Raw genomic sequence first — 25,098 nt, 5'->3', positions numbered from 1 at the left:
CAGCTAAATATTCCCCATTTTCCTACAGACAATTTCAGAGGTACACAGAAGTTCAGAATGTTAAGAAATCCTAGAGACTAAACAAAATATCCTCTAGTACTTGAATGCTGGTTTAACATCCTGATCAAGTGGTTGTTCAGATGGAGAACCTGAAACTCAAAGGGAGAAAATTATTTGGATACCGTAAATTGCAGAAGTGAGATTTGCACTCAGGTTTCTTAATTCAAAACCCAGTCTTCTTTGACATCATTCTGTCATTGAGTGATTTTAGTTTTAGAAAGTGGGAGTGGGTCTAGTGAACACAGCGGAAGAGGATGAGCATGGAATGAGCTGTTGAACCCAATGAAAGTGGGTGAGAATGGAATTTTCAGGGGACAGCCAAAGTTGAAGAGAAACACACACTTAGTTGGATAGAAATGAAGGTTTTAGGGAAAATTCTGAATATTTGGCTTTCTTATAAGTTTGATAAAGATAAGGGAATTGAAAACAGGATGTTGGGAATTATGAAGAAAGACGTATGAGAATAGGACATTCAAGGAGTTCTGAAGGGGTTGCTGCCTTTTTGTTTAACTGGTGGAACTGACAGATTTCAAGGTTTTTATTGAAAAGTATTAAAAGGATTTGAGCCACAGGAAAGAGTCTCTGGAGCAGATAGGAATGTGGTATCATCTTCTTCCATCCCAGCTTACAGAGGGCTTAGAACCCCTCAAGAACTAGGGAGATTGCTTAAGTACATAGATCTGTGAGCCAGGGTGGATGTCTCCTTTTTTCTGCCTCTTTTCTCAATTCTCTCACATACACGTAGGGTAGGTCAAATGTAGGATTGGCTGGCAAATCAGCAATGAAGCTTCAGGTGGGTAGTCAATAACATGCGTATGCTTGGGGTGGATGACTGAGACTGACTTACTTTCCAGAAGCAGAGGAATAGAGAGCTCCTACTCTCAATTATTATAGCTGGTCTTTTGAGGAATCTGGGCTTTCCTAGGCTGAAGATGTAGATTGGAGATTGCCATGGATCGCTGCAGAAGAGGGATCCAGAAGTGGGAGCCCCTAGGAAGGAAGATATTTAGACAGTGATGAATGGAATGGAGCCGTACGTACGCAGGATGGACTTTTCCAGCAGTCTCTTTCTTGGGTATCTGAGTGTCTATGAAGGTTCTTAAGTTTGCTGGTTTTTGTGAACCTGAATGAGGCAGGATCTGGATAATGCAATAATTGGATGTTAAAATTTTTAATGTTTTAATCTTCTATGAAGAGTATTCCCTATAACAACATAAGAACATGTACATTTGTACTTTGACTTTTGTGCACTCAGCTTTCAAACATTTGCAGTGTTTCAGGGGGCTCCCTGGCGTGTTCTAGGGTAAAGAGAATCAGTGGGCATTCTTTAAGTAACTTAAAAGCTGAAGATCCAAGACTCCTATTTTCCAGTGACAAAGATTAGTCTTTGAATCAGAAATAGTTAACGGGGAAGAGACAGTGCCTTGTTTTAGGTTATCAGGTTTATTCCAGTTCAGTAACAAAAGTTATGTCAGATATCAACTGGATTTTCAGTTTAGCCTTTAGGGTAGATAATTTATAAGGACAAAGTATTGTCTGGCTGTGCCATTATATTGCCTGGTCACTATTTGTTACGGGTTTAAGGGTGAGTCTGCATTGGATATTTCATAGGCTGGGAGAGGTGGAGGCAGAAATAGGTAACTGAAATGTTTTCTAAAACAGAGGCCATATCTTAATTATACCAAGAAATATTATTTAATATACAGATAACTGACCTTCCTCAGACTTTGTTTTACCTTTTTTTTTGGAAGGGACGTGCATATATAGACTGACGGTTTTTGTTTTCTTTTAAGAAATGAACGTGCTCATTTTTGTTGTATCTTTTTCCTCTGTAGGAGTCTCTGTAGACCGGATAATATTGCACAGCCTGTGACAGAGGATGAGTTTGATTTGGAATCTGAGGTAGAGTACTCTCTTGTGAAATCAGTTTTCTCACTCTGAATCTCATTTTATATTATTATCTTCTAAAAGTTAGCTGTTGTCTACCTATCATTGTTTTCTGTTTGTATTATATCTTTTATTAGAGATAACCATTTTAAAGAAATAGGAGGGGTTAATTTTAATTTTTGTTAATTTGGCAAATAAATAGTTGATAAATACTTTGAGTGCTGTGATCTGGAAAAAAATTGCTGGAAAATACATAGTGACAGAAAAATGATGTTTGGGAACGCTTTCCCACAATAGAGCAGATACAAATTTTGGTCTAGGCTTATTGGAGTAAGTGTCTTTACTTTGAGTTGTATATCATATGAGTATGACTAATCATACCTTTGTTTAAATGAATCTTGAATACATCAGATGACTTGTTATAGGAACCAAGGAATCACCCTGTTACACATAGCATATAGTTTCTTTTTATTTCTTGTACACCTATTTTGTCATCATGCCGTATTTTTGCAGAGAGCTATTTATTTTTATTCTTGATTCTATAATTAGACTAAAATAATATTAGAAATTGTGGAAATTTAACTAGGCATGGTATCATGTGCCTGTAGTGCCACCTATTCAAGAGATCAAGCCAGGAAATTCTTGAGCCCAGGAGTACCAGACCAAGCCTGGCAATACAGCAAACCTTCTCCCTAATTTACAAAGTGGTGGGAGATGAGAAATTTCAATTCTGTTCTCACATCGGTATTACAGAGAGTTTACACTGTGTTTTCCAAGCCCTTTTTATTAAGAGTATACTTTAGCTGGGCGCGGTGGCTCCTGCCTGTAATCCCAGCACTTTGGAAGGCCAAAATGGGCGGATCACGAAGTCAGTAGATCGAGACCATCGTGGCTAACATGGTGAAACCCTGTCTCTACTAAAAATAAAAAAAAAAAAAAAAAAAAAAAAAAAAAAAAATTAGCCGGGCGTGGTGGTGGGCGCCTGTAGTCCTGGCTACACGGGAGGCTGAGGCGGGAGATTGGCGTGAACCCGAGGGGCGGAGCTTGCAGTGAGTCGAGATCGCGCCACTGCACTCCAGCCTGGGCGACAGAGCGAGACTCCATCTCAAAAACAAAACAAAACGAAAACAAAAAAGAGTATACTTTAAACTCTTTATCTAATTGAAGAATATGCATTTAGTTTAAAATAACAGCCTGTTTGATAAGCAGAGACTCTTCATATTCTTAAGGTCAGACTTTAATTTCACAAGGGTTTTGCATTGTAATTAAAAAAATTTCCAGTGAGGGTCTTTGTATCTCATTGTAAATTTCAAATTTCAGAGGCTTTTGTGCTTAGTTATTAAAAAATAACTGTAAAGCTGCTGCATTAGTATGAACCACCTGAAGCTAGGAAACCGCTTTGTATGTATCCTGGAGTACCCAGAATAAGGTCTTGCATGTGTGAAACATTTTAATAGTTTTTAATGTGAATCAACAACAGGCAAATGGCTTTTTTTTTATAATGGAATGTTACAGGTAACATAATATGCATGGCAGATCTCATAATTAAATCTTTTAAATTTCTTGAATGTTTTGAATTTATCTTTTCCTCTAATGTTGAGAATGTATTAGCTGAGTTATGTTGATAAAATGTCATAAAAAAGAAAATAAAAATTACAAAAGATGGAAAGGAAATAAGAAAGGTGGATACAGCATGTTTTCTAATATCTTCCAACTGGAAGCTTGGATTAGGATTTTAGATTAAATTTTCTTAAATTTTTAAAGCCCCAACCATGTTCTATTAAATGCATACTTTTCAGGACATACATTACTCTTTCAAAATCAGAATAAAAATTCTTTCTCCAGGTGTTAAGTTGCTGGAACTTTATTTTTATTTTTATTTTTATTTTTTTTGCTTTCTCTCTCTCAATATTTCTCTGTCTCTGTAGTAAGAATGTTTCAGTTTTCAGGTGAATGATCATGGTTAACTCTTGGGGTGTTATTTTATACTAAATAAATTAAACTCTTTATTACCTAAGTATTTACACAAAACACATTGTAGAGTAAATGCTATCCAGTGTTATTAGGCATCTATTGTGAACACAAGCTTTTCTTTTAAGTTCATATTTGATTGACTGGTCATGTCTCTTTCTTTTGTTTGTTCCTCCCTCCTTCACCTTTGTTTAAAAATGATTTACGTCAGTCTGACTTTTTCCTTGCAGACTGCATGTCTTTACTGTCTATTCTGTCATTTCATCTCTGTTTCTATTGTCAGGATACTTAGTTACAGCTTTCTATTTAGTAGGTATGTGTGGCCTTCATTTATCACTCATTGTTCCATAAGGTGGATGGTTGTTTTGTTCTCTCTTTTTTTGGACGGAGCTGAAGTTATACAATAATTTGTTTTTTGCTTTTGACACATGAAATAGAAGCAGCTTGTTCTGTTTCCAATACCAACGCATTTAAATATAGTGCTACTAAAAACTACATTCTCACATTGTCTCCCACAAAATGCAATTTACACAAATACATATTATGTGTATATATTTTGAAAAATAACCTGATTAATTTACCTTTTTATTATTCGTTTTATTCACTAATACTCTAAATTACATATGAGTAAATTTTTGTCCTCGTTTGTTGTGGTTAATAAAAAAACTAATGAATATCAGAGTATTTGTATAATAATCAACTGGGGTTGAAAGAGTAACCTTTTGAGAATATCTGAATCACCAATCATAATCATCACACCACGAGAATACGTAGATAAGTAAATGGCACACTTGAGGTATGAATCCACATAGGAGTGACTTCAATGTCTATACTTTTTGTGTTAGATTGTGTAGTAATGGTGGCAATTATCATTATTTTAACTTGCTTCATGTATTCTTAAACCTATTGTGTTTTTCTTCTAGATTATTTCTAAACCATACATCCCAAAGAGGATTATTTCTCCACAATCTGCAGAAGATGGTAAGCTATTTGAAACCTTCCTATTGTATTATTTACTTATTCTTCATTTCTTTTTCTTTGTCTTTCTTTCTTTCTTTCTTTCTTTCTTTCTTTCTTTCTTTCTTTCTTTCTTTCTTTCTTTCTTTCTTTCTTTCTTTCTTTCTTTCTTTCTATCTTTCTTTTTCTTTTTTTCTTTGAAATACAGTCTTACTAGTCTACAGCCCAGGCCGCAGTGCAGTGATGAGACCTTGGCTCACTGCAACTTCCACCTCCTGGGTTCCAGTGATTCTCCTGCCTCAGTCTCCCGAGTAACTGGGATTAGAGGTGTGCACCACCACACCTGGGCCATATTTGTATTTTTAGGAGAGACAGAGTTTCACCATGATGTCCAGGCTTGTCTCAAACTCTTGACCTCAAGTGATCCACCCACCTTGGCCTCCCAAACTGCTAGGATTACAGGTGTGCCCCACCACGCCAGGCCTTCTTGTTTATTATTAGTATCTTTTTTATAAGGATAGATTCTTGCTATGTTGCCCAGGCTGGTCTCAAACTCCTGGGCTTCTCAAGTGATACTTCTGCCTCAGACTTCTGAGTAGCTGAGATTATAGGAACAAGCCGCTGTGCTCTTTTATGTTTTTAATATTCCTTAGTTTTCTATTGTTGATTTAAAATGCATTTTACTTTTCATTCAATAGTGCTTCCTCCTGCTGAAGAGTGTTTAAACAGGTATGATTTAACAGATTTTTAAAATTGATATGTTTAACTTAGTGAATAGAGAGAATAGAAGCTAGTATCTCTTTAGTGTTCTGCTTTGTGCTAGACAATGTATTACATGCTTAACGTTTATCTTATCATGTCTTCTTCACACAGCTTTACAAGCTATTCGTGCTATTATTGCTTTTTTACTAATTAGGCAACTCTGGTTTAAAGAGGTTGAAATACTGGCTCATGATTCCACAGTTAACAGGTAGCCAACCCATGATTTGACCATCACCCTGCCTGGCTCTTAAATCACTTCTTTTTCCCCTAAGCGTGGATGGATAGAGACCTATGGGGCAATGGGATCACAGTACTGATTCACATCAGATCAGTTCAGAAAGTCACATTTTGTTACATATTAACTCTCTTTAGAGTGTTGTTTTGAAGCCTGTCTACTCCAAAAGTTTGTCCAAATATTTTGGAAATGGCAGTGGTAACCATATTACTTTTTTTTTTTTTTTAACCATCAAAGTTTTAAAGGCAGATATCGGTTATCTGTGGCTGCTGGACCCTAAGTTTTTCATAAGAAAGACCAAACCAGTCCTAGAAAAATATTTTCTGACTGTGCATGGGGAATATCTACATATAGTCCATGTAATGTTAACTATATTTAGCCTATATTAAAAGGATATTTCTAATTCATTTCTCTACTTACTGCTTACCCAGTTTGGTTTTCTCTTTAAGTGAATACCCTGCCTAGTTCGCTGAAGCTTTTTCTTATTTTCTGGTTTCTTTTTCTTTTTTTTTTTTTTTTTTAACCTTCTGTGATATTTTAATAATATTTTCTTGATTTCTTTTTACTTTCTCTTCTGCTTTTCTTAGGGTTTATGATCTTCTATTATAGTTCTCATGTACAGCAGCTAAATATTCCCCATTTTCCTACAGACAAAATCAGAGGTACATATAATTTCGGAATTTTAGGAATTCCTAGAAACTAAACAAAGTATGCTCTAGTACTTGAATCCTTGTTGAACATCCTGATCAAGTGGTTGTTCAGGTGGAGAATCTGAAACTCAAAGGGAGAAAATTATTTGGATACAGTAAATCGCAGAAGTGAGATTTGCACTCAGGTTTCTTAATTCAAAACCCAGTCTTCTTTGACATCATTCTGTCATTGAGTGATTTTAGTTTTAGAAAGTGGGAGTGGGTCTAGTGAACACAGCGGAAGAGGATGAGCATGGAATGAGCTGTTGAACCCAATGAAAGTGGGTAAGAATGGAATTTTCAGGGGACAGCCAAAGTTGAAGAGAAATGAACACTTAGTTGGACAGAAATGAGGGTTTTAGGAAAAAATCCAAATATTTGCCTTTAATACAAGTTTGATAAAGATAATGGAATTGAAAACACAGGATTTTGGGAGCTATGAAGAAAGGCAGAATATGGCATTCACGGAGTTCTGAAGAGATTGCTACCTTTTTGTTTGTTTAACTGGAGGAACTGACAAACTTCAAGGTTTTTACTGAAAAATGTTAAAAGTGTTTGAGCCACAGGAAAGAGTCTCTGGAGCAGATAAGAATATGGTATCATTTTCTTCCACCCCTGCTTACAGAGGGCTTTGATCCCCTCAAGATCTAGGGAGCTGGAGATTGCTTAAGTGCATATAGATCTGTGAGCCAAGGTGGATGTCTCCTTTTTTCTGCCTCTTTTCTCAATTCTCTCACATACATGTAGGGTAGGGCAAATGTAGGATTTGCTGGCAAATCAGCAATGAAGCTTCAGGTGGGTATTCGGTAACATGCGTATGCTTGGGGTGGATGACTGAGACTGACTGACTTTCCAGAAGCAGAGGAATAGAGAGCTCCTACTCTCAATTATTATAGCTGGTCTTTTGAGGAATCTGGGCTTTCCTAGGCTGAAGATGTAGAGTGGAGATTGCCATGGATCGCTGCAGAAGAGGGATCCAGGAGTGGGAGCCCCTAGGAAGGAAGATATTTAGACAGTGATGAATGGAATGGAGCCGTACGTACTCAGGAGGGAGACTTTTCCAGCAGTCTCTCTCTTGGGTATCTGAGTGTCTATGAAACTTCTTAAGCTTGCTGGTTTTTGTGGACCTGAATAAGGCAGGATGTATATAATGACAATAATTGGATTTTGTAATTTTTAATGTTTTAATCTGCTTTGAACAATATTCCCAATAACAACATATACATTTGTACTTTGACTTTTGTGCACTCAGCTTTCAAACATTTGCAGTGTTTCAGGGGGCTCCCTGGCGTGTTCTAGGGTAAAGAGAATCAATGGGCCCTCTTTTAGTAGCTTAAAAGCTGAAGATCCAAGACTCCCATTTTTCAGTGACACAGATTAGTCTCTGATTCAGAAATAGATCATGGGGAAGAGACGGTCCCTTTTCTACCTTGTTTTAGGTTATCAGGTTTACTCCAGTTCATTAACAAAAGCTGTGTCAGATATCAATTGGATTTTCAGTTGAGCCATTAGGGTAGATAATTTGTAAGGACAAATTATTGTCTGGATGTGCCATTATATTGCCTGGTCACTATTTGTACGGGTTTAAGGGTGAGTCTGCATTGGATATTTCATAGGCTGGGAGAGGTGGAGGCAGAAATAGGTAACTGAAATGTTTTCTAAAACAGAGGCCATATCTTAATTATACCAAGAAATATTATTTAATATACAGATAACTGACCTTCCTCAGACCTTGTTTTACCTTTTTTTTTTTTTTCAAGGGGCGTGCATATATAGACTGATGGTTTTTGTTTTCTTTTAAGAAATGAATGTGCTCATTTTTGTTGTATCTTTTTTCTCTGTAGGAGTCTCTGTAGGCCGGATAGTGTTGCACAGCCTGTGACAGAGGATGAGTTTGCTTTGGAATCTGAGGTAGAGTACTCTCTTGTGAAATCAATTTTCTCACTCTGAATCTCATTTTTATGTTATTTTCTTCTAAAAGTTAGCTGTTGTCTACCTATCATTGTTTTATGTTTGTATTATAACTTTTTTTAGAGATAACCATTTTAAAGGAATAGGAGGGGTTAATTTTAATTTTTGTTAATTTGGCAAATAAGAAATAGTTGATAAATACTTTGAGAGGTGTGATCTGAAAAAAAATTGCTGGAAAATACATAGTGACAGAAAAGCTTTCCCACAATAGAGCAGATGCAAATTTTGGTCTAGGCTTATTTGAGTACGTGTCTTTACTTTGAGTTATATATCATATGAGTATGACTAATAATACCTCCATTTAAATGAATCTTTAATACCTCAGATGACTTGTTACAGGAACCATGGAATCACCCTGTTAAACATAGCATATAGTTTCTTTTTTATTTCTTGTACATCTATTTTGTTGTCATACAGTATTTTTGCAGAGAGCTATTTGGAATTTGTGGAATTCCAAATAGTGGAAATTGTGGAATTTTAACTAGACATGGTATCATGTGCCTGTAGTCCCACCTATTGAAGAGATCAAGCCAGGAGAATTCTTGAGCCCAGGAGTTCCAGACCAATCTTGGCAATACAGCAAACCTTATCTCTAATTTTACAAAGTTGTGGGAGATCAGAAATTTACATTGTGTTCTCACATCTGTATTACAGAGGATTTACACTGTGTTTTCCAAGTCCTTTTTATTAAGAGTATGCTTTAAACTCTATCTAATTGAAGCATATGCATTTAGTTTAAAACAACAAGCTGTTTGATAAGCAGAGACTCTTCATATCCCTATGGTAAGACTTTAATTTCAGAAGGTTGTTGCATCGTAATTAAAAGAAAATCCACTCAGCGTGTTTGTATCTCATTCTAAATTTCAAATTCAGAGGCTTTTGTGCTTACTTCAGAAAAAATAATTGTAAAGCTGCTGCATTACTATGAACCACTTGAAGCTAGAAAACCTCTTTGTATGTATCCTGGAGTACCTAGAATAAGGTCTTGCATGTAACAAAACATTTTTATAGTTTTTAATGTGAATCAACAAACAGGCAAATGGGCTTTTTATAATGGAATGTTACAGGTAACATAATATGCATGGCAGATCTCATAATTAAATCTATTAAATTTCTTGAATGTTTTGAATTTATATTTTCTTCTAATGTTGAGAATGTATAAGTTGAGTTATGTTGATAAAATATGTCTTATAGAAGAAAATAAAAATTAGAAAAGATGAAAAGGAAATAGGAAAAGCGGATACAACATGTTTTCTAATATCTTCCAACTGGAAGCTTAGATTAGGATTTTAGATTCCATTTTCTTAAATTTTCAAAGCCCCAGCCGTGTTCTATTAAATACATAATTTTCAGTACATACATTACTCTTTCGCGTTCTGAATAAAAATTCTTTCTCCAGGTGTTAAGTTGCTGGAACTTTATTGTTTTTTCTTCTCTCTCTCTGTTGTAAGAATGTTTCAGCTTTCAGGTGAATGATCCTGGTTAACTCTTGGGATGTGTTATTTTACAGTAAACAAATTAAACTCTTTGTTACATAAGTATTTACACAAAACACATTGTAGAGTAAATGCTATCCAGTGTTATTAGGCATCTATTGTGAACACAAGCTTTTCTTGTAAGCTCATATTTGATTGACTGGTCGTGTCTCATTTTTTGTTTGTTTCTCCCTCCTTCCCCTTTGTTTAAAAATGATTTACCTCAGTCTGACTCTTTCCTTGCAGACCACATGTCTTTAGTGTCTATTCTTTCATTTCACCTCTGTTTCTATTGCCAAGATACTTAGTTACAGCTTTCTATTTAGTAGGTATGTGTGGCCTTCATTTATCATTCATTGCTCCATAAGGTGGATGGTGGTTTTGTTTTCTCTTTTTTGGAAGGAGCTGAAGTTATACAATAATTTGTTTTTAGCTTTTGACACACAGAATAGAATCAACTTGTACTGTTTCCGATGCCAACGTATTTAAATACAGTACTACTAAAAACTACATTCTCACATTTTTCCCACAAAATGCAATTCACACAAATATATATCATGCATACGTATTTTGAAAAATAATGTGATTAATTTACTTTTTTATAATTAGTTTTATTCAGTAATACTCTAAATTACATTTGAGTAAATTTTTGTTCCAGTTTGTTGTGGTTAATAAAAGAAACTAATGGATATCATAGTATTTGCATAATAAATAGTGTTGAAAGGCGTAGCATTTTGAGAATATCTGTATCACCAATCATAATCATCACACCATGAGAATATGTAGATAAGTAAATGGCAGACTTGAGGTTTGAATCTACATATGAGTGACTTCAATGTCTATACTTTTTGTGTTAGATCATGTAGTAATTGTGGCTAATTAATTTAAGTTGCATGTTATTCTTAAACCTATTGTGTTTTTCTTCTAGATTATTTCAAAACTATACATCCCGAAGAGAAAGATTATTTCTCTGAAATCTATAGAAGATGGTAAGTTATTTGGAGCCTGCCTATTGTATTATTTACTTATTCTTCATTTCTTTCTTTTTTTTTTCTTTTCGAAACACAGTCTTACTACTCTGCAGCCCAGGCTGGTGTGCAGTGGCACGATCTTCGTTCACTGCAACTTCCACCTCCTGGGTTTAAGTGATTCTCTTGCCTCAGCCTCCCAAGTAACTAGGATTACAGGTGTGCACCTCCACACCTGGCTACTTTTTGTATTTTTAGTAGAGACAGAGTTTCACCGTGTTGTGCAGCTTGGTCTCAAACTCTTAACCTCAAGTGATTCACCCACCTCAGCCTCCCAAGCTGCTAGGATTACAGGTGTGACTCACCACGCCAGGCCTTCTGGTTTATTATTATTATTATTATTATTATTATTATTTTTATAAGGATAGATTCTTGCTATGTTGCCCAAGCTGGTCTCAAACTGATGGGCTTCTCAAGTGATACTTCTGCCTCAGACTTCTGAGTAGCTGAGATTATAGGAACAAGCCTTTGTGCTCTTTTATGTTTTTAATATTCTATAGTTTTCTATTGTTGATTTAAAATGCATTTTACTTTTTGTTTAATAGTGCTTCCTCCTGTTGAAGAGTGTTTTGACAGGTATGACTTCACAGATTTTTTAAAGTGATATGTTAACTAAGTGAATAGAGAGAATAGAAACTAGCATCTGTTTAGTGTTCTGCTCTGTGCTAGACAATGTATTACATGCTTAACATTTATCATGTCATGTCATCTTCACACAGCTTTACAAACTATTCGTGCTATTATTGCTTTTTTACTAATTAGGGAACTCTGGTTTAAAGAGGTTGAAATACTGGCTCATGATTCCACAGTTAACAGGTAGCCAACCCATGATTTGACCATCATCCTGCCTGGCTCTCAAAACACTTATTTTGCCCATAAGTATGGATGGATAGAGATCTATGCGGCAATGGGATCACGGTACTGATTTACATCAGATCAATTCAGAAAGTCACATTTTGTTACATATTAACTCTCTTTAGAGTGTTGTTTTGAAGCCTGTCTACTCCAAAAGTTTGTCCAAATATTTTGGAAATGGCAGTAGTAACCATATTACATTTTTTTTTTTTTAACCATCAACGTTTTAAAGGCAGGTATCAGTTATCTGTAGCTGCTGGTCCCTAAGTTATTCATAAGAAAGACCAGGCCAGTCCTAGAAAAATATTATCTGACTGTGCATGGAGAATATCTACATATAGTCCATGTAATGTTAACTATATTTAGCCTATATTAAAAGGATATTTCTAATTCATTTCTCTACTTGCTGCCTACCCGGTTTGGGTTTCTCTTTAAGTGAGTACCCTGCCTAGTATGCTGAAGCTTTTTCTTATTTTCTGGATTCTTTTTTTCCTTCTGAGACATTTTAATAATATTTTCTTGTTTTCTTTTTACTTTCTCTTCTGCTTTTCTTAGGGTTTATGATCTTCTATTATAGTTCTCATGTACGGCAACTAAATATTCCCCATTTTCCTATAGATAATATCAGAGGTGCATATAATTTCAGAATTTTAGGAATTCCTAGAGACTAAAGAAAATATCCTCTAATACTTGAGTCCTTGTTGAGCATCCTGATCAAGTGGTTGTTCAGGTGGAGAACCTGAAACTCAAAGGGAGAAAATTATTTGGATACAGTAAATTGCAGAAGTGAGATTTGCATTCAGGTTTCTTAATTCAAAACCCGGTCTTCTTTGACATCATTCTGTCATTGAGTGATTTTAGTTTCAGAAAGAGGGAGTGGGTCTAGTGAACACAGTGGAAGAGGATGAGCATGGAATGAGGTGTTGAACCCAATGAAAGTGGGTGAGAATGGAATTTTCAAGGGACAGCCAAAGTTGAAGAGAATCGAATACTTAGTTGGACAGAAATGAGGGTTTTAGGAAAAAATCCAAATATTTGCCTTTAATACAAGTTTGATAAAGATAAGGGAATTGAAAACACAGGATGGTGGGAGTTATGAAGAAAGGCATATTGGGACATTCTTGGAGTTCGGAAGAGGTTGCTGCCTTTTTGTTTAACCGGAGGAACTGACAGATTTCAAGGTTTTTATTGAAAAGTGTTAAAAGGATTTGAGCCACAGGAAAGAGTCTCTAGAGCAGATAGGAATGTGGTATCATCTTCTTCCACCCCAGCTTACAGAGGGCTTAGAACCCCTCAAGAACTAGGGAGTTGGAGATTGCTTAAGTACATAGATCTGTGAGCCAGGGTGGATGTCTCCTTTTTTCTGCCTCTTTTCTCAATTCTCTCACATACACGTAGGGTAGGTCAAATGTAGGATTGGCTGGCAAATCAGCAATGAAGCTTCAGGTGGGTAGTCGGTAACACGCATATGCTTGGGGTGGATGACTGAGACTGACTTACTTTCCAGAAGCAGAGGAATAGAGAGCTCCTACTCTCAATTATTATAGCTGGTCTTTTGAGGAATCTGGGCTTTCCTAGGCTGAAGATGTAGATTGGAGATTGCCATGGATCTCCAGAAGAGGGATCCAGGAGTGGGAGCCCCTAGGAAGGAAGATATTTAGACAGTGATGAATGGAATGGAGCCATACATACTCAGGATGGAGACTTTTCCAGCAGTCTCTCTCTTGGGTATCTGAGTGTCTATGAAGGTTCTTAAGCTTGCTGGTTTTTGTGGACCTGAATAAGGCAGGATCTATAATGACAATAATTGGATTTAAAAATTTTATTGTTTCAATTTTCTGTGAAGAATATTCCCAATAAGAACATAACAACATGTACATTTGTACTTTGACTTTTGTACACTCAGCTTTCAAACATTTGCAGTGTTTCAGGGGGCTCCCTGGCATGTTCTAGGGTAAAGAGAATCAATGGGCCCTCTTTTAGTAGCTTAAAAGCTGAAGATCCAAGACTCCCATTTTCCAGTGACACAGATTAGTCTCTGAATCAGAAATAGATAATAGGGAAGAGACAGTGCCTTTTCTACCTTGTTGTAGCTCATCAGGTTTACTCCAGTTCAGTAACAAAAGTTTTGTCAGATATCTATTAGATTTTCAGTTTAGCTTTTCAGGTAGATAATTTATAAGGACAAATTATTGTCTGGATGTGCCATTATATTGCCTGCCACTATTTGCTATGGGTTTAAGGGTGAGTCTGCATTGGATATTTCATAGGCTGGGAGAGGTGGAGGCAGAAATAGGTAACTGAAATGTTTTCTAAAACAGAGGCCATATCTTAATTATACCAAGAAATATTATTTAATATACAGATAACTGACCTTCCTCAGACTTAGTTTTACCCTTTTTTTTGGAGAGGACTGCATGTATAGACTGATGGTTTTTGTTTTCTTTTAAAAAATGAACGTACTCATTTTTGTTGTATCTTTTTGTTCTGTAGGAGTCTCTACATACCAGATATTGTTGCACAGCCTGTGACAAAGAATGAGTTTGATTTGGAATCTGAGGTAGAGTACTCTCTTGTGAAATTAATTTTCTCACTCTGAATCTCATTTTCTATATTATTTTCTTCTAAAAGTTAGCAGTTGTCTACCTATCATTGTTTCATGTTTGTATAGAAATTTTATTAGAGATAATCATTTTGAAGATATAGGAGGGGTTAATTTTAATTTTTTTTGCTTTGGCAAATAAGAAGTAGTTGATAAAGACTTTGAGAGGTGTGATCTGAAAAAAAAAATGCTGGAAAATATAGTGATAGAAAAATGATGTTTGGGAATGCTTTCCCACAATAGAGGAGGTACAAATTTTGGTCTAGGCTTATTTGAGTAAGTGTCTTTACTTTGAGTTACATATCATTTGAGTATGACTAATAATACCTCTGCTTAAATGAATCTTTAATACATCAGATGACTTGTTATAGGAACCATGGAATCACCCTGTTACACATAGCATATCGTTTCTTTTTATTTCTTGCACACCTATTTTGTCATCATCCAGTATTTTTGCAGAGAGCTATTTATTTTTATTCTTGGTTCTATAATTAGACTAAAATAATATTAGAAATTGTGGAAATGTAACTAGACATGGTATCATGTGCCTGTAGTCCCACCTATTGAAGAGATCAAGCCAGGAGAATTCTTGAGCCCAGGAGTTCCAGACCAAGCCTGGCAATACAGCAAACCTTTTTGTCTAATTTCACAAAGTGGTGGGAGATCAGAAATTTAAATTCCGTTCTCACATCTGTATTACAGAGGATTTACACTGTGTTTTCCAAGTCCTTTTCATTAAGAGTATACTTTAAACTCTTTATCTAATTGAAGCATATGCATTTAGTTTAAAACAACAAGCTGTTTGATAAGCAGAGACTCTTCATATTCCTATGGTCAGACTTTAATTTCACAAAGTTGTTGCATCGTAGTTTAAAGAAAATCCACTCAGGGTCTTTGTATCTCATTCTAAATTTCAAATTTCAGAGGCTTTTGTGCTTAGTTCTTGAAAAAATAATGTAAAGCTGCTGCATTACTATGAACCACTTAAAGCTAGGAAACCTCTTTGTGTGTATCCTGGAGTACCTAGAATAAGGTCTTACATCTAAGAAACATTTTAATAGTTTTTAATGGGAATCAACAAACAGGCAAATTTTTATAATGGAATGTTACAGGTAACATAATATGCATGGCAGATCTCATAATTAAATCTATTAAATTTCTTGAATGTTTTGAATTTATATTTTCTTCTAATGTTGAGAATGTATGTTATGTTGATAAAATATGTCATATAGAAGAAAATAAAAATTAGAAAAATGGAAAGGAAATAGGAAAGGTAGATACAGCGTGTTTTCTAATATCTTCTAACTGGAAGATTGGATTAGGATTTTAGTTTAAATTTTCTTAAATTTTTGAAGTCCTGGCTATGTTCTATTAAATACATATTTTTCGGGACATACATTACTCTTTTGAATTCTGAATAAAAATTCTTTCTCCAGGTGTTAAGTTGCTGGAACTTTATTGTTTTTTCTTCTCTCTCTCTGTTGTAAGAATGTTTCAGCTTTCAGGTGAATGATCCTGGTTAACTCTTGGGATGTGTTATTTTACAGTAAACAAATTAAACTCTTTGTTACATAAGTATTTACACAAAACACATTGTAGAGTAAATGCTATCCAGTATTATTTGGCATATATTACGAACACAAGCTTTTCTTGTAAGCTCATATTTGATTGACTGGCCATGTCTCGTTTTTTGTTTGTTCCTCCCTCCTTCCCCTTTGTTTAAAAATGATTTACCTCAGTCTGACTTTTTCCTTGTAGACCACATGTCTTTAGTGTCTATTCTTTCATTTCACCTCTGTTTCTATTGTCAAGATACTTAGTTACAGCTTTCTATTTAGTAGGTATGTGTGGCCTTCATTTATCATTCATTGTTCCATAAGGTGGATGGTTGTTTTGTTCTCTCTTTTTTGGAAGGAGCTGAAGTTATACAATAATTGTGTGTGTGTGTGTGTGTGTGTGTGTGTTTTGAGACAAAGTCTCACTCTATTGCCCAGGCTGGAGTGCAGTGGCGCGATCTCGGCTCACTGCAAACTCCATCTCCTGGGTTCATGCCATTCTCCTGCTTCAGCCTCCTGGGTAGCTGGGACTACAGGCGCCTATCTCCATGCCTGGTAATTTTTTGTATTTTTAGTAGAGACGGGGTTTCACCGTGTTAGCCAGGATCGTTTCGATCTCTTGACCTGGTGATCTGCCTGCCTCGGCCTCCCAATGTGCTGGGATTACAGGCATGAGTCACCACACCGGCACATTTCTGGTTAATTTTAAAGGAGGTTTTTAATTTATATTCATTGAATGAGAAAATATATATTTTTAATCTGGAACCCTCTTAAAGAAATAAATTATTACTTCTGGAACTAATCTGACTTACCTTGTGCTGATAACATCTGTACTTAAGAACACACATGCGATGAGTGTAATCAATCCTCATAATTATTTCCTGAACAAAGTACCTATTTCCATAGAATCGTAAGGAAAGAAATACTGCCAACAGAGTACACAGAATTATCTCTGGAATATTGCTTTTTACTTTTAAAACTATCTCCTACGGTTGTGACATTTTGTGTTATTCTCTGGAAGCATTATTCACTTTAGTGTTTATAGTTGTTATACCTTGCACATAAATTTATTCAGCTGTAAAACTCGGGAATCCTTTTGATTTGATTTTCAAAGTAAATTTCTTCTTTCTTCATGTGAGTGTTGGGTCCTGATTGACAGGCATGGTGTATTTGAAAACATGTAAATCTTCAGCTTGCATAGTCATATGACTATTTTACTTGATCTTTTCTCTGAATTTTAACTATCATCTTTATGGCATAAGTAGGCAATTAGAGAGTTAGTATATCATTTACAGGAGAATCAGAAAACCATATGAACTTTAAAATAGGGTTTTACATTTCTCTCTCATATTTTAGTAGTGCTTAAATGCCTTATAATTGTATAATAGAATAAACGTTTCTACAAGTTAAAAACTTTTAAGATGATTCTTTAAAAATTAGCTTTCTTAGGATACCTTGAATTACTGGTTTTAGATAACTGTTTTCATTAAGTTCAAAAATGCATGTGACCATAATATTCCAGAACTAAATATCTGCATACATTAAGAAAATATATTTTATGTCTTTTAGTCCAGTATAGAAATATATAATTGAAATTTTGAATCCCATGTTTTGTTTTCTTTTTATTTTCAAAACGTCAGAGTTCTTCATAGGTTTAAATTACTGAATCCTACCAGTTTAGTATATTTTACAAATGTTGACCTTCTCAACAACGTATGGTTTTTTTGAGTAAGGTCATCTATTTCTACTCCAAATGTATTTACCCAGATCAGTCTTCTAAGTCCCCTTTGTGCCTCAAATTTGATAGGTCGGTCTCAAACTGCCTTCCAGATTCTTTCCTGACTCTTTGTAATCTACTCTGTAATCTGGCTTCCTAATCTTAGTAAACAGCACCAAGTAAGTAGCAATGAAACATTGAAGCAGAAAAACTGTACTCCAGGTTTCCCTCACATTGCCAGTCCAGTGACTCACTAAATTTTGTATTTTCTACCTTTAACCATTTCTCATATCTTATTACTGTAATACACTGTCTACCCTATACTTTCAGAATGTTCTTTTTTGTTTCTCTCTTGTCTCCACCTTTATCTGTGTATGTCTTCCAGGGTGACCTTTCTTAAACATGTTTACTTTGATCTAACTCATCTGCTTATAGCTGTATCCTCATTACACGAAGGAAACATTTGCATTCTAGCATAACACTTATTTCTGTGGTTTGGCCTGTTTCTCCCATTGTATCTCTCCACCCCACTTTCTCTGTCTGTGTCCAAACTTTACCACATTATCGTGGTATTTCTTAGTGGCTATGCTGTTTCATGCCTTATTTTTTTGCACATGCTGCCCTGACTAGAAACTCTTCACAGTCTTACTTTTCACTTGTCTATTTTAAAAATAGAACGCTAAATTTGCAGTGTCTCAGAAGCTTCCCAGGTAGAAATAACTGTTACTGCCTTTGTGCTGTCACTGTATTTTTTTGACTTGAATTGCAGAAATAATGAATTGTGTCTTTCTGCTTTTGTTTTTATAAAGTTCTTTTTTCACTTGATAAATAAGTAAAATTAGTATTTTATTCATATTATCAGATTTACCAGGATAGACCTTATGAATTTATAGACCCAGAAAATGTTTCTTGGATTACTGACTGATGGAGTAGGAAACACAACATTTTCTGAAGATTTTTTTTTTTTTTTTAACTAGGAAGAAAAATCACTATCAGCAACTGGAGAAGCAGCAAATGGTATTGGTATTATAAAAAGTGCTCCACGAGAGCAATCAAATAATGATAATGTTATTTTTTTGTGTACAAAAAAAGGTGGTGAAGTAGTGAATATAGCTGAATAATTTTCTATGCTTTAATATAATTTTTGAAAATAAATATAATTTATATATAATTTAAAATAAATTTGAAATTAAATTACTTGTTACATTTCATTAAATTATAAACCTAATTTTAATTAAATTATAAATATAACTTATTAATTTTTATAGCAAATATAATTTAATTTAAACATACTTTTTCTTAAAACTTTGGTGAACATTTAAACTTGTAGATCAAAATATAACATTCGTTGTTGAGAAGTGGACGTTAGATTTACAAAAAAAAATGTGAGGTGGGATAGTGTAAATTAAGAAAGCAGCTGAGTAGGTTATTTGGAGGTTTCTGATGAGGAAACTTGAGGGAACTCACTTTATGTAGACTCATTATATTCCCACTCAAAGAGAAGAGTAAATTATTGCTGCTTTGGAGCTTACTGGAAGCAGAGGATAGAAGAATGACAGGAAACCACAGGAACTCGTTTATTCTCTCTGCAGGAGTTACACATCAATGATATGTGCTTCATTCATGTTTGTTAGTGAATGGGATGCACTTGGATATCAAAACATTGACTGTTTTTTTTTTAAATGCTGTTTTTGATGTAAATAGCCATTGTATAAAAGTACCTCAGAGACTGCTATGCTATAGCATATCACATTGACTTTAGAAAAAAACAAATGAGAAATTTATTTCTTGAGTACTAAAAGTGTAACTATCAATAATCATGGCAAAGATTTTGATATATAAAGGTTGATTGAGCCAGGTGCAGTGGCTCACAGCTATAATCCCAGCACTTTGGGAGGCTGAGGTGGGCAGATGACGAGGTCAGGAGACGGAGACCATCCTGGCTAACATGACGAAACCCCAACTCTACTAAAAATACAAAAAAATAGCCAGGCATGGTGGCATGTGCCTGTAGTCCCAGCTACTAGGGAGGCTGAGGCAGGAGAATCTCTTGAACCCGGGTGGCGGAGGTTGACTGTGAGCCGAGATTGTGCCGCTGCACTCCAGCCTGGGCAACAGAGCAAGACTCCGTATCAAAAAAAAAAAAAAAAAAGGTTGATAATTATGAAAAAAAGTCAATGGTGATTCAGAGATTTTGGTTACATTTTTTTAAATGAAAATCTGAGTACTCATTAGTTATTTGATGTGTAATGTATACATTTTTTGCATAAGTGAATGAAAAAATGGCAAGAGAACTAAAGTTGAGAATCCAGAAGTTGAAAAAATACCAGAAATCTTCATGATTGTGGATAACATGAGTATGGAAACGATTCTTGTCCAAGTAGATATCTGAACTAATGACTGAGAGCACTTCCTGCCAGCAGAAGCGAATGATACTTTTTTTTTTTTGAGACGGAGCCTCGTTCTGTCACCCAGGCTGGAGTGCAGTGGCGTGATCTCGGCTCACTGTGAACTCCGCCTCCCGGGTTCACGCCATGCTCCTGCCTCAACCTGCCAAGTAACTGGGACTACAGGCGCCCGTCACCATGCCCGGCTAACTTTTTGTATTTTTATTGGAGACGGGGTTTCACCATGTTGGCCAGGATGGTCTCGATCTCCTGACCTCGTAATCCGACCACCTCGGCCTCCCAAAGTGCTGGGATTACAGGTGTGAGCCACCGCACCCGGCCGCAGATGATACATTTTCATCACTCTCATTGCAACTTCATAGTTTCTAACATTTATTCTTCTGGGGTCCTATTTGGTTTTCTCATTCGACATCACTTTTTTTTGGCTTCTTTCAGCAAATTCATATTGGTAGAAATACTTTTCTATGTTACTTGCAGTCATGTGAAACCTAATCTCACCCTTGCAACCTAGACTGCATGTTTTATAGAATCTATATTGTGATTTTTCATGTGTATATTCCTGTCATGTTTGTGTGCTAACCAAAACAAGAGCAAAGCAACCTGAAGCCTAATAGGTAACAATTTCAAGGGCAAGCATGAAGATTTCAGCTGGATACAAACACTGCATGATTGATGGTAGGCTGTGTCATATTTACCTGTAGTCAGTTATGTGTTCCTTTTGCTTTGTAGTGTCTCCTGAGCAAGCGCCTTTATTCACGGTAAACTTTACATACGTATTTCCTTTAATTATTAACAAAATGCTCTGTGATATATACATGATATGTTAATCATTATGTTGTCAAACTCATTCAGCATACCGTGGAAGACAGAGATCACATTTCAACTAGATCCTTAGGAAGCATGGATTCACTAACTTCCAGCGAAGGTAAATTTCCCCACTACAGATTTCATTTTAGAAAACGTAGTTGAAAATATTGAAAATGCTCATAGTTTTTTGATTCTCACTTTTTCCCCAAATGAGATGGAAGGATTTGATGATTTGATGTAAGTATGCTGATGTTCTTGTTAATATCTTTGTTTATAAAGTGATATTTAAAGCATAAGGCAGACATTTTACACCGTGAGCTCTAGCCCAAATGCTTTTCCTTTAAAGCTGTCATCATCTAAAGATCCCAGTTTTGAATTCCTGTGCATGTTAGGGATTCGAGGAGGTGTATTTTGAAACTGTAAATATTTTCAGTGCTTCAAAATTGATTGCAATACTCTTCTCTCTTCATCTAGAGAAAAGCTATACCTACTGACGTTACAATTGTTTTAGAACTTCAACTCCTTTATGTCAGTGTTGTTACATTGAGACTCTTTACTTAATCACATCTTCTGATTACCAGATTGAGTTTCTGCGTGTGTATATGTGTGTGTGTATCTCTGATTAAAAGTGAATAAAGTGATTAATCATTCTTTTGTAACTCTTTGGTAGATATAGTGTTTTAAAACAATGAATCTGAGCTGTTTTGGCCTTAGAATCTTTTCTTCTACTGCAATTCATTGCCTACAGGTAACCAACAGCCAGAATGAACACTTTTTACTTTTAAATCACTGCAATGCACATTAAAAATATTTTACAAGATACATGCACTTTCATAGGTAATAAGTAGAATCCATTTTCAAGTATCAAGTCTTCTATACGATTTCACACAGCATACATAATAGCTGCAACTTGACTTTTCTAATCAGTGGTATATATTTCAGATCTATCCAGGTTGACACAATTTGGTCATCTTTGATTTGTTGTATGGTCTTGTGGTATGCCATTTTATGACTGCACCACAATTAATTAAAGTCTCTTCAAGCTGATACAAAATGAATATAGATATGATGACATACCAACATAGATTTGCTTATGTGGTTGCCTTTATTGATTTGTACTATGTAAGAAACTAAATAGAAGTATTTCAGATACCCTGAGTATAGTTTTATACACTGCCATAGCTGTACTGATTGCATTCATTACCCCCTAGAGCCATGGTTTTCCATCATGCTATGACTCTGAAACTCCAGGGTATGCTTTTCAGAGAATGACATTGGAAAGAAGAAATGGCCAAAGTATCATTGATGCCTTGGTTTCCTTACATGGGAAGGTTGATGTTGAACTCTAGGAATGATCAAATCACAATTTAGAACCCCTTTGTTGAGCCCTGGAAAGGGTTGCTGGATGTCAAATGATAAATAGCCTCCAGGTGAAGAGATGCTCTATAACGCCTCACCGCTGTGTTTCCTTGCATTTTGTCCTGTTCTGAAAACTTTAAATACATGAATTTTTGGTAGAAATGAAAATCTTTCGATTTATATATTTGTTTCTGTCTCGTGGCACTCTGATCTCTTTGAATCTGGCAAGGATCTAGCCTTGTTTTATTTATACCAGCAAGCAGTGTTGTCACTTAATGCTCTTTTTCATGTAAATGACTGACATTTTACCAAGTCTTCACAAGAGATTTCTGAAGATGTTGCTGCATTGAGCAGAGACTATGTCATTGTAATTGCAGAAGTTTTTAAACTAAGTAGTTCAATAAAATTTTAGAGCCTGTTTTTCTGGAACACGTAACACACATAATGGTGTAATGTGTATTTCACCATAAGTTAGCTTCACAAAAATTTTGTGTACATAAAAGTGTTTATATCCAAAGAGATTCTTATTTACTGCTCAGTAATCTCTCGTGTAGAAGAAAATATATAACATAGTTTGCTGAGACTTTGATAATAACCCCTAGTATAAAATAAAGCCATGAAGATAAAATAAGACTTGATATGATACTCAATGAAACTGATGTGAGTGAATAGAAACTATGAAGCAGTGTGTCTGTGGGAGAGAGGAGGACATGGGGCTGCTATTGTGAAGAAGGAATTTGTACAAGTTAGTCCAGTTTCTGTAACTTTTCATATTCTAATAAAGGAAAACCATATCTTCTTATTTATAAAAATGAGATTTTACGGGTTTGATCACAGGGGTGGTGAGAATAATGAAGAACAAAATGTGGAAGGCAAAGAATGAAAACCAGATAGTGAGATTAGATTTATCAACAGAAAAGAGTGCAAGTGGGGTGGGATGGTGTAAATAAAGGTAGCAGCTGGCTAGGTGTTTGGGGGTTTCTGATGAGGAAACCTGAGATAACTCACTTTATGTGGACCTAGTATATTCGTACTCGAATGGAATATTGGATTATTGTTGCTTCAGAGCTTACTGGAAACAGAAGGTGAAAGATTAAGAGTAAACCACAGGGACTCAATTTTTCTCTCTATGGGGTCACACATCGACAATAGGATAGGTGCTTCATGTTAGCAAAATGCGATGCACTACATATCAAACTGACTGTAGAAGCAAAACAATCAAGAAATATATTTCTTAAGTATTAAAATGTAACTGTCAATAATCATGGCAAAGATTTTGATTTTGATATATAAAAGGTGATTAACATTAAAACAGCCTCTGATGATTCAATGATTTTGTTTAGATTTGTTTTATGGGAATCCAATTACACATTAGGTATTTGGAGTGTAATGTATGCATTTTTTGCATAAGTGAATGAAGAGATGGCAGGAGGGCTAAAGTTGAGAATCCGGGAAATGGAAAAACACCAGAAGCCTGCATGACTGTGGACAACAGGAGTATTTTTGTTAACTATTCTTCTGTATGTAGATACCTCAACTAATGAACTCAGAATACATCCTGCAAGCAGAAGTGAATGACACATTTTAATGAAATTGATAGTTTTTAAGTTAGAGGACAAAATGAAGAACAGGAGAACGATTGTATTATACTATAAAAGGTTCTTGGGTGATTTCTTCAGGGTACACCATAGCGTTCTACCATGGGCTTTGACATTTATCCTTCTGGGGTCCTATTTGGTCCTTTCATTTGACATCACGTTTTTTGGCTTCAGTTAACAGGATCACATTGGTAGAAGTACTTTTCTGTGTTAGTTGTAGTCATGTGAAATCTAATCTCTCTCTTGAAATCTGGACTATATGTTTTATGAAACCTATATTATGATTTCCATATATTCCTGTCGTGTCTGTATGCTAACCAAAACAATAGCAAAAGCAACCCAGAGCCTAATAGGTAACAGTTTCAAGACCAAGCATGAAGATTTCAGCTGGTTACAAACACTACATAGTGGATGGTGGGCTGTGTCATATTTACACGTACTTAATTATGTGCCCCTTTTGCTTTGTAGGATCTTCTGAGCGACCTCCTTTATCCACGGTAAACAAATATATTTTCATCTTTAATTAAAAAAATGCCTTGTGATATATACATGATATATTAATCATTATGTTGTAAAACCCATTCAGCTTACCCCAAAAGAAGCAGATCCCAGTTCAAAAGTAGCCATAAGACGGAAGGATTCACCACCTCCAGGAAAAGGTAAATTTGCCAATATAAATTTCATCTGGAAAGAAGGACATGAATATATTGGAAATGTTCGTAGTCTTCTGATTCTTCTTTTACCCGAATAAGATAGAAGGATTTGATCTAAATGATGCTGATGCTCTTGTTAGTGTTTATGCTTATAAAATGATAGTTACAAGAATAAGAAAACGAAATTTTAAAAATGTAAGCTCTAGCTCAGATGCTTTGCCTTTTAGGTTGTGATAAAGATCCCAATGTGGAATTTGTATGCATGTTAGGAGTTCAAGGAGGTGAATTTTGAAACTAAATATTTTTCAGTGCTTCAATTTCTGGTTTCCTATACTGTTCTTTACCTAGAGAAAAGCTATACCTGCTGACATCACAATTGTGTTAGAACTTCAACTCCTTTATGTTGGTATTGTCACACTGAGAATCTTTGAATCTTCACCCAATCACATGCTCTGTTTACCAGCTTGAATTTCTGCACGTGTATGTGCTTGTGTGCTTTCGTTTGTGA

At 35.4% G+C, this 25,098-nt stretch overlaps 1 protein-coding gene and 1 long non-coding RNA gene across 4 annotated transcripts in view; one reads left to right on the top strand and one right to left on the bottom strand.

Moving 5' to 3' along the window:
- Positions 1 to 25,098, top strand: part of LOC105472026 (ankyrin repeat domain-containing protein 36A-like) — a 203,055-nt gene that overhangs the window by 31,937 nt on the left and 146,020 nt on the right. The window contains exons 12-23 of the mRNA XM_071077048.1: positions 1,896 to 1,962; positions 4,842 to 4,899; positions 5,574 to 5,604; positions 8,406 to 8,472; positions 10,936 to 10,996; positions 11,581 to 11,611; positions 14,384 to 14,450; positions 18,743 to 18,782; positions 20,903 to 20,931; positions 21,026 to 21,098; positions 24,406 to 24,434; positions 24,524 to 24,596. Coding sequence (XP_070933149.1) covers positions 1,896 to 1,962; positions 4,842 to 4,899; positions 5,574 to 5,604; positions 8,406 to 8,472; positions 10,936 to 10,996; positions 11,581 to 11,611; positions 14,384 to 14,450; positions 18,743 to 18,782; positions 20,903 to 20,931; positions 21,026 to 21,098; positions 24,406 to 24,434; positions 24,524 to 24,596 — 626 coding nt within the window. The remainder of the gene's footprint in view (positions 1 to 1,895; positions 1,963 to 4,841; positions 4,900 to 5,573; positions 5,605 to 8,405; positions 8,473 to 10,935; positions 10,997 to 11,580; positions 11,612 to 14,383; positions 14,451 to 18,742; positions 18,783 to 20,902; positions 20,932 to 21,025; positions 21,099 to 24,405; positions 24,435 to 24,523; positions 24,597 to 25,098) is intronic.
- Positions 926 to 25,060, bottom strand: LOC139357927 (uncharacterized). 3 transcript variants are annotated; one of them, XR_011611978.1, is made up of 5 exons: positions 24,952 to 25,060; positions 24,529 to 24,621; positions 13,391 to 13,531; positions 7,411 to 7,553; positions 926 to 1,050 (listed from the first exon to the last, which is right to left on the bottom strand). It is a non-coding gene; the product is annotated as an uncharacterized lncRNA (long non-coding RNA). The 3 variants fall into 3 exon arrangements; XR_011611977.1 differs by lacking the exon at positions 24,952 to 25,060 and adding an exon at positions 24,811 to 24,939; XR_011611976.1 differs by lacking the exon at positions 24,952 to 25,060 and having other exon boundaries at positions 24,529 to 24,667.

The sequence above is a fragment of the Macaca nemestrina genome, chromosome 13, assembly GCF_043159975.1.
Source record: "Macaca nemestrina isolate mMacNem1 chromosome 13, mMacNem.hap1, whole genome shotgun sequence".
NCBI classification, from domain to species: Eukaryota; Metazoa; Chordata; class Mammalia; order Primates; family Cercopithecidae; genus Macaca; species Macaca nemestrina.
Note: the sequence above shows the minus strand (reverse complement) of the source record. Positions and strands in the feature narration are given on the sequence as shown.